Raw genomic sequence first — 9,416 nt, 5'->3', positions numbered from 1 at the left:
GCCATGATTATGTTACTATTACTTCTGCCTTCACATGTGTGTGCATGCCACACATGTACACACATGTGTGGCATGCTTATACTGGGGTCTTGAACTCAAGGCCTGGGTGCAGTCCCTTAGCTTTTTGCTCAAGGCTGGTGCCCTACCACTTGAGCCACAGCTCCATTTCTGGCTTTTTTGCTGGTTAACTGGACATAAGAGTCTCTCAGATTTGTTTGCCTAGGCTGGCTTTGAACCATGATCTTCAAATCTCAGCCTCCTGAGTAGTCAGGATTATAAATGTGAACCACTAGCACCCAGCCTCTTATGAAAATGTTTTTCCTTGGGAACCTGGAAGGGAGGAGAGTGAAAGGGATGGATATGCTCAAAATGCTTTATACATACATATGAAACAATATTGAAACCCTTTGAAATTATTGTTAAATTACTATTGTTATTATTGTTGTGTGTGTGTGTGTGTGTGTGTGTGTGTGTGTGTGTGTGTGTGTGTGCTGGTTCTGAGGCTTGAACGCAGAGCCTGAGTGCTGTCCCTGAGCTTTTTTTTTTTGGCACAAGGCTAGCTCTCTACTTCTTGAGCAACATCTCCACTTCAGGCTTTTTATGGGTTAATTTCAGATTAAGAGTCTCATGGGCCGGAATTCACAGATCTCAGCCTCCTGAGTAGTTAGGATTAAAGATATAAGCCACCAGCACCTGGCTTCCGTAAATGAAGAAAAGGAAAATAAAAAAAAAAATTTTCAAAAGCAAACATTTTTTTCAATTTCTAGATGTCCATTATGCTTAATTGATGCAGAAAGCTGTCTCCCGTTAATGTCAGTGTGTTTAAATCATGTGACCTGTTGAGTATTTTCCTGCCTTTATTTCTGTAAATTCTGTCTCCCCCAAAGCAAAGAGTGCCTAGAAAGCAAGGTGAAAATTACAGGAGGCTTCCCCCACCCCCAAGTAAAGAGCCTGTAATATGCTTCATTTAATTGATAAAGTGCAAATTTGGGATTTGGTGGAAGGAGGCATGTCTTGAGCAGATGTCCGTGGTGTTGTGGGGAAATGGATCAAGCATCTGTGACACAGTACCCAACTCTGCAAATCGAGCATGCGCAGTCTTTCCTCAATGATGATCTCACCCGGGGTCTCCTGTGTCTGCAGCCCCAGGATTCTGACACATCCAGGCTCCTGAGTTCACAGAAAAGCCACGTGGCGTGTCAGCCATGAGTGCAGGAACTGCAGGCAAACTGTTGCTTCATGAAATGGTTTGGCCCTGCATCCGGGGACTTTCAGCCTTTCCACCCGACTGGGCTTTGGTACTTCTAAAGGGGTCTCTTCGCCAAAGGTCAGCCTATGGCTGGAACTCTGGGGTCCTCCACCCTTTTTATTAGAACCACCTCTGCTAAAGCTGGGAGCCCCTCCATGTGAGGACATTAAGTACACCCCCAAACCACAAAGCCATGTACATAGGATACACTGACCAGCCCCCTGAGTTTAACCTATTTTTTGCCTTGGTAAGAATTACAGGTTCCTCTGCTATAGGAAGTTAAAGGCTTTTATTAATTTAGGTTAACATTGAATTTTGTCTCTGATTCCTTTTGTTCGGGGCAGGGGGTTGTTGTGGGTTCAACAGACCGCAGCCGGCTTCTCTGCCAGCTCATAGGCGATGATGAGGGTGATGACAAGGAGGCTAATACGTTGTCGTCAAAGGAGAAAGCGGGACACACAACATCGAGAGACGAGGTTGCGAAGATTTAAGGCAAATGTTATTCCCATATTTGAGGTGGGGGGGATCAAGCAGATCTGTGCATTTCAATGAAAATATATGAGATATTTGTCAGTAAAAATTAGAACATGTAGCTTATAAAATGCCTACACAGGTTTGGCAGAGATCGATCTTGCTGTGTCGTCGTCGGCGGCTTCTCGCTATACGCAGACACAGGAGCGTCCAGCAGGAGTTCGAATCTCCTGAGCACGGAGCCAGGTGAACTCGCAGATGCATTCCATTCGCTGCAAAGGGAGGCGTGACCTAGCGCTGCCTAGGCTGGCTTTCTGTTTCGTTGAGAGGGCGTTGCTTGGCCGGTCATCCGGGGAATCTTCCGACTGGCCTCCCGGGGACTCTCCTCAGAAGCTTGTGAATCAGGTAGAGGTGGTTATCCAGGCCTGAGCCACCGGGAAACCCAGTCTGCACCGTGAGAAGGATCGTACCCAGAGAGGCCCCAACGCTGCATCCAGTGTTGGCCTGGCACCTTCTTGGCCACAGAGGAGCTGATTCTGCAGAAATGGGTTCCAGCCCCAGTGGTCATCTGACTGCTGCCCTGAAGTCCATTTCATTGAACCGTCCCATCCAAGCGTCCTCTGGGCCTCCTGATAGCAAGCGATGCCCAGGGGAGGCGGTGGAGCGGTCACCACGCTCACCCCAGGGTGCCTGGGTGCCCCCCGTCCCCACTGGCACAGCATCGTTCCTTCCGCTTTGGTCTTGAAGATTCGGTAAACTTAGGGTCCTAGAAGCTGTTCCAAAGCCAGAGCTGTGGATTCTTGGATTTCATGTTTGTTCCTTTGTTGGAAAGTTTTGCCAGAGCCTGGAAACCCCATGTCCCAAACCACCAGCCACTTGATTGTCCCCCGGGGCATGTGTGGGAGTGCCCGGCTCGTGGGGAGATAAAGCTGTCAGGTGCAGGGGATCGCCCCTGGAACAAGATTCTGGCCGACAGTGTAGAGGACGGTGGACGGATGGGTAGGTGGACCGGCAGCGGGCGGCGCCCCTACCCCGCCAGGAGGCAGGTGCGGCAGCAGAACTGGATGAAGAGCTTCCGCTCGCAGAGCCGGTTGGACTTCACCATCTCGCAGAAGGTCTCATCAGCTGGGGCCCCAAGACCGGAAAAGCAGAGGAGGGAGAAGTCAGACCCAGGGGGAGGGGGTGTCTGTGAATACTGCACCCCACTTTGCAGGCACCAATCATGTGCCCGGCCAGGGGCACACAGAGCCCTGCCTGTTAACTGTGCTTCACCAGATGACCCCTGGTGTGTGACCCAACTCTTGACCAGATGGGGGAGCGGATGGATCTAAGAGGCTGCCCAGGATAGGCCCATAGGCCCTCAATGGCCATGTGGAGCAGGCTTTCTGGACACTAGCAGGAGAATCTGGAGGAAGGAGTATGGGCTGGAGGGGGCAGGGCACGGGTAGCTGCTATGGTCCAGGGGCAGCTGAGTAAAGACAGAAGGGTGGGAGGAAGAAACATGTCTGTTGGGCTTTGCAAACTGGACAGGCGGCTCCCCGTGGGCTCCACACTCTGCCAGGGCAGTGCCAACTTCATGCCCAGGCACCACCACCCAGCCCTGGGCACTGAGGATTGGAGTCCCATCTCCTGCACACCAGACCTGCCCGGAGCTGGGGGCAGGGGCGGGGCCTCACCGTTGCTGCAGGTGTGATTGGTGATGCACGAGCTCCCCAGCTGGGTGAAGCCCGCCTTACACCGGATGCAGTTCCTGCTGGAATCCTTGCAGCTGGCGCAGTTCTCCTCACACCTGTGGGAAGAAGCCAGCTCCGCCCAGCCGTCCACTGTGCTCTCCTCCCATGCTCGCCCCTCCCTGCGCCGGCTCCTTTGCCCCACCCTCCCCCCCCATCTTGGCTTTGGTTCACTGTAGACAGGCTGCGATGCTCTGAAGCATAGGGTTCGTGAATGGGGTGCCCTGCTTCCTGTCGGATCTCACGGGTACCCTGGGATCTTGCAGACAGCCTGTTGGGGGTACTCGGGAGACCTGTCTCAGATGTGCAGTCAGGGTACCAGCTAAGAAGAAGACGTGGCTTAGAGGCTAGTCCCTCCTGAACACCTGGGAGAGAGGGCGTGTCTGGGGGACAGTGAGAAGCATGTCTATTTGAGGCCAGGAATTCAAGTTCTCTCTCCTTCCATGACATCTTCACTCCCTCTCGAAGATCACTGTACTCCCGCATTTTTGTGTGCTGGTCCTAGGGCTTCAACGCAGAGCCTGGATACTGTCTTCTAGCCTTTTTTTTTTTTTTTTTCCTCAAGGCTAACGTTCTATCACTTGAACCACACCTCCACTTCTGGCTTTTTGATGGTTAATTGGAGATACGAATCTCTTAGACTTTCCTGCCTAGGCTGACTTTCAACAGTGATTGGATTACAGGCGTGAGCCACGGCACCTGGCCATATTCTTTTCTGAGGTGCCATCCTACCTGGCCCATCGGCCACCTCCCCGCCGCACACAGCACACTCCCTGGAAGCCCGTACCTTTGGCACACTTTGTGGGGCACGCCGGGAGTCTCCTCCGCATAGAAGCCCTCGCCACAGTCGGGCACACACTTCCAGTCTTGGAAGTATAAGTTTTGGGCACAGTGGATGCATTCTTCTCTGCTGGGCCCTGAGAGGTACAGGACAAGGTGTCAGGGCCTGCTTGTTGGGCGTGGGCCATGCCCTGGGCTTCACACTTTGCCCTGAGATCTACCGCTCTAGGAGGGTCTCCCCAGGTACCCACACGGTTCTGTGCTCACTGATTCCTGGAAGGTGGGTGTCACCACCCCCATTTTACAGACAGGGACATCAGAAGAATGAGCCAGTGCGGAGAGTAAAACCTGTATCCAGTGGATTTCCAAGAGATTTTTTCTTCCTTTGTGCTGGTACTAGGGCTTGAACTTAAGACTCTGAGCACTGTCCCTTCACTTTTAGCTTAAGGATGGTGTTCTATGACCTGAGCCACAGTTCCACGTCTGGTTTTTTCACTAAAATTGGATATAAGTTTCTCCTGAACTTTTCTTTCTGGGCTGACTTTGAACCATGAACCTCAGATCTCAGCCTCTTGAATAGCTAGGATTACAGATGTGAGCCACTAGCTATGCACCTGACAAAATGACAGTTTGTTAACTTACTAGGTGAAATAAGGTGTGTTACTAAAGTGTTTTCTGCCTGTGGGGCACGCCTGAATAAGTAACCTAGAAGACAGAGGTTCAAAGTCAGCCCAGGTAGAAAAGTCTGTGAGATTCTGTCTCCAGTTAAAGCAAGCTGGACTTGAAAGCATGGTTCAAATGGTAGAACGCCAGCTGTGAGCAAAGAAACTGAGTGAGAGCTGGGAGTTCAAGCCTTGCTACCTGCAGAAAAATAAATGCAAATAAAATAAGCACGTATTCTCTGATCAAACTATTTTCACAAGCACTAAAAACTCAGAATGTTATCACTCGAAGTCTCTCAAGGATCCCAGGAAGTCACCAGATTTGCAGGGCTTTGCACACCGGTAACTGAAGGGCTCAGGATCATAATAGGAACAGCGAGATGGATTATGCTGATGGCATGAAAGACAAGATAAACGGCTAGGAAAAGAGGCGTGGCTTCCACAGGTGACCTCTGATCAGTGCCAGCCACCACTTGATGCTGGCCCTAGGCCCAGCCTGGATATCCCTAGACAGAGCTGATTGCTATGGGGAGCTCACAGGGTCACCCAGGGTGGGAGTGGGGCGGGATGTTGCCTGTCTTGTGGCATTTTTGACAAAGGGCCTCTGTGATTTAGCAGAGACTTGACTTAAATGATCACTACAATAAAAACTGAACCTGATATTTCTTAGACTGCACCAGAATGCCAAGTGCCAGTGGCACCTGTAATCCCAGCTACTCAGGAGGCTGAGGTCTGAGGATCAAGTTTTAAGGCAGCCCTGGTAGATGGATCCAAGAGACTCATACCTCCAATTAAGTAGAGATATGGTTCAAATGGTACAGCATCAGCTTTGAGGAAAAGAGTTAAGCAAGAGCATAATGCTCTGAGTTCAAAATATAATAAATAAAAAGCACCAGAATGTCAGAATATGCTGGGACAAGGAGAAGGATGGAAAAGAGGAAACTTCCCCAGAACTATGTCTGAGCCTACATAGCCACGGCATGCCTTGATTTACTTGCTCAGAACGCTGCCGAATGAAAGCCAATAAAACCAGTGAAATCGCTGTTATATTCTGCATAAAAAAAGTGCCTGGAGATATCTCTGCTATAATCTTCGTAGGAAATTGTAATACATGTAAAATTGTTTATAGCAGGTCTTTTCCTCTTTTTATAAAATGTTTGGAGTAAGTAGGGATGTGTATAAAGAACTAAAGTTCTGGTTTTAAAACATCTGCATCCTTTTCTCTCCCAGAGGCCCAGGAATCTTTATGGTGCTGTGTTTTAGTGTAATTTCTGCAGCAAGACAAGACGGCTCATGAACACTTAAGCATCTTTTATTTCTTGCCTGAAAGCATTCACAGCCTGGCCGGTTTCTTTTTTCTTTTTCCTTTCCTCCTCCTCCTCCTCCTCTTCCTCCTCCTCCTCCCCCTCCCCCTCTCCCTCTCCCTCCACCCTCCCATCTGTTTTGAGCTCAGGATCTAGGCACTGTCCCTGAGCTTTTTTGCTCAAGGCTAGTGCTCTACCAATTTGAGCCACAGTCCACTTTCTGCTTTTTGGAGGTTAATTGGAGATAAGAGTCTCATGGGCTTTGCTGCCTAGGCTGGCTTTGACCTGTAATTCTCAGATCTCAGCCTCGAGTAGGTAGGATTACAGATGTAAACCACCAGCGCCTGGCTTTTTCTTTTCTTTTCTTTTTTGTTTGTTGTGAGGCTTGAACTCAGGGCTTAGGTGCTATCCCTGGGCTCTTTTGCTCAAGGCTAATGTTCTATCACTTTGAGCGACAGCTCTACTTCAAGTTTTTGAGTGGTTAATTGGAGATAAGTCTCACAGGGACTTTTCTGCCCCAGCTGGCTTTGAACCATGATCCTAGATCTCAGCCTCCTGAGAAGCTAGGATTATAGGCGTGAGCTACTCAGTACCCAGCTTGCCTTTGTGCTTTTATAATCTTTTTTGTTGGTTGTTTGCAGTAGATGGAACCTAGGGCCTTGTGTCTGCCAGACAAGCACTTTACCTTTGAGCTACATCCTTTGCTTTTGTGTTTCAATGCTGCAATCAGTGCAGAAACCTAAGAGGTTCTAGAACTTTCTCAGCTGATTTTTTTTTCCCCAGGATGGCTAGCCTATCCACCTTTGTAACCTTGGTTACAATGATCCCATGAAAGCAAGGCTTTGGCAGGTGACCACTCACCCACGCAGGTTCGGCAGGTCTGATGGCACGGCCCACATTGGATCAGCTCCGAGTCGAAGTAGGTTCCGGGTTCACAGTTTGGAATGCAGCTACCCCGGGCAAGGCTTTGGGGAGGGGAAAAAAAAAAATAGAGTCCAGTTTCCACATGTGTTCCCAAGTCATAATTAACTTATGCCTTTGACAAGAGGAAATGCAAGTTGTCAAAGCATCGTGCTTTGTGTCACGAAGGTTCCCAGCTAATGGCAGCTGGCAAGGCCATCCTGGGCCAGCTGGAGGCCCTCTGGCTGGTGCTTGGGTTCTTTCCTGTTCTGGAAAGAGCAGGAAAGCTTCTCTCATGACTTCTCATCTCCAAATCTGAATACCTCAAAGGAGAACTGGAGTACGTGGGGGCTTTAGGCCGGTGACATGCTGGCTCTGTCTCCCGTGGCCCAAGTCCACCCTTCAAGCTGACCTGCAGCTCTAGATCTGTTCCTGCTTCTCCCTTGCTTGAACAAAGATCCCTGTGCCCGGCCTGGGACCTGGCAGCTACTTTATGGGGCTCTGGCTTCTTCTCCCGCCCCTCAGTGCCTGTGCCCTGTCTCCCGCTTAGCCAGACATCCCAGGGACACAGCTGAGCTGGACCACCCACGCCAGGCCTGCTCCACTGTTCCACGCTCGCTCGTGCAACCCCAGGCAGACCAGCAAACCCCTCTGCAACCTCTCCATTTCCTCTCCGTAATTGGTTCCTGCAGCAGCCCCCAAGCTCACTAAACCCTGGTGTCTGGCACCTGGTACTGCACACAGAGAGCCCACTACGACTTCTTTAGATCCTGTTTCCGAGGCACACATTGTAAACAGGTTCGCTCCGCAACATAATGAACAATGAATGCGCTCTGGTGCATCTGTCAGAGGCCCCGAGACTCCAGCTGTGATGTTATAACTTACAATTAGGAACGTATACTTGGTTTTTATCCTAGCTCCTAAAAAATTCCTCGCAATCAATAAAGTGAGAATTGTCGTTCTGCATGTTAATGAGATGGCTGGTGGCTGAGGGCTCCTCTATAGCTCCGGTTGGGTCTTGTTGAGCTGCCCATATGATAAGAGGGCAATTTTCAGTCCCACCCCTCCAATCATGGAAGACAGAAGATAGACATGGCCATCAATGGCCAAAGAAAAACCTCAAGGCTTAGGCGCTAGCGGCTCACATCTGTCACGCTAGCTACTCAGGAGGCTGAGATCTGAGGATCAAGGTTTGAAACCAGCCCAGTCAGATAAATCTCTGAGACTTTATCTCCATTTAACCATCCCAAAAGCTGGACTGGAGGTATAGTTCCAGTGGTAGAGTGTCAGCGGTGAGCAACAAGGCCAAGTTGAGAATGTGAGGTTCTGTGTTCAAGCCCTGATACCAGCCCCAAAAACACACTAGAAAAAAATCTCAGGCTTCCCTATCAATTCTAAAGGATAGAATCTGGAGCGCTTCCAGGTTGGCGAATGGTGGGAACCCCTTCCCCCCCCACAGCTCCAGTTTTTTTATTTTTGGGGGGGGTCCAGTCATGGGGCCTGAACTCTGGGCCTGGGCGCTGTCCCTCAGCTTTTCAGCTCAAGGCTAGCGCTCTACCACTTGAGCCACAGCGCCACTTCCAGCTTTTTTTCTTTTTGCTTATGTGGTGCTGAGGAATCGAACCCAGGGCCTCAGGCATGCAAGGCAAGCGCTCTTCCACTGAGCCACCTTCCCAGCCCACAGCTCCAGTTTTTGACTTGTCTCATGTATCTCTTCATCTGTCTGTTCTTTTCTTTCCTTTATTGCATCCTTTGTAATAAGCTGATAGCTGAATGCCACGTGTTTCCCTCCGTCTGGAAGTAGTTCTAGAAACTGGAGACAGCTGAGCTTTGACGTCCGTCAGCTGGTCAGAGGCCAGCTCATAATCCGGGCTTTGTGACTGGCATGTGCAGTGGGTCCGCAGCCTGGGCGAGCCCATGCTGCCTGCAAGTTGACAGTGTTTGAACTGAGTCAGAAATTAAGTGACAGGTTACACAGCCGAGTCCACTGGGAAACTACTCTGTGTGTGTGTGTGTGTGTGTGTGTGTCTGTACGTGCACACGCACGCATGCACTGGGGCGTGAAGTCAGGGCCTGAGTGCTGTCCTTTAGGTTTTTTTGTTTGCTCCAGGCTGATAGTTCTTATCACGTGAGCCACAGCTCTACTTTGCGTCTCATGGACTTTCTTGCCTGGACTGGCTTTGAACTTGTGATCTTCAGATCTCTGGCTCTTGAGTAGCTAGAACACTCGGGCTGTGTTCTCTCCTTACCCCTGCACCTAGAGGGGGTATCTGCACATGCACGAGCCTCTCTTCCTCATCAAGATACCCCAGCCTTTGTG

General features: G+C 50.2%; 1 protein-coding gene across 1 annotated transcript in view; it reads right to left on the bottom strand.

Moving 5' to 3' along the window:
- Nucleotides 1–1,516: 1,516 nt before the first annotated feature.
- The window catches only part of Pcsk6 (proprotein convertase subtilisin/kexin type 6), a 99,665-nt gene continuing 91,765 nt past the window's right edge, over nt 1,517–9,416 (bottom strand). The window contains exons 20-23 of the mRNA XM_042698513.1: nt 7,058–7,161; nt 4,238–4,367; nt 3,397–3,509; nt 1,517–2,845 (exon numbers count right to left, since the gene is read on the bottom strand). Coding sequence (XP_042554447.1) covers nt 2,748–2,845; nt 3,397–3,509; nt 4,238–4,367; nt 7,058–7,161 — 445 coding nt within the window. The 3' untranslated portion in view covers nt 1,517–2,747. The remainder of the gene's footprint in view (nt 2,846–3,396; nt 3,510–4,237; nt 4,368–7,057; nt 7,162–9,416) is intronic.

Source organism: Dipodomys spectabilis, unplaced genomic scaffold (genome assembly GCF_019054845.1).
Source record: "Dipodomys spectabilis isolate Male_0828 unplaced genomic scaffold, ASM1905484v1 ptg000233l, whole genome shotgun sequence".
NCBI lineage: Eukaryota > Metazoa > Chordata > Mammalia > Rodentia > Heteromyidae > Dipodomys > Dipodomys spectabilis.
Note: the sequence above shows the minus strand (reverse complement) of the source record. Positions and strands in the feature narration are given on the sequence as shown.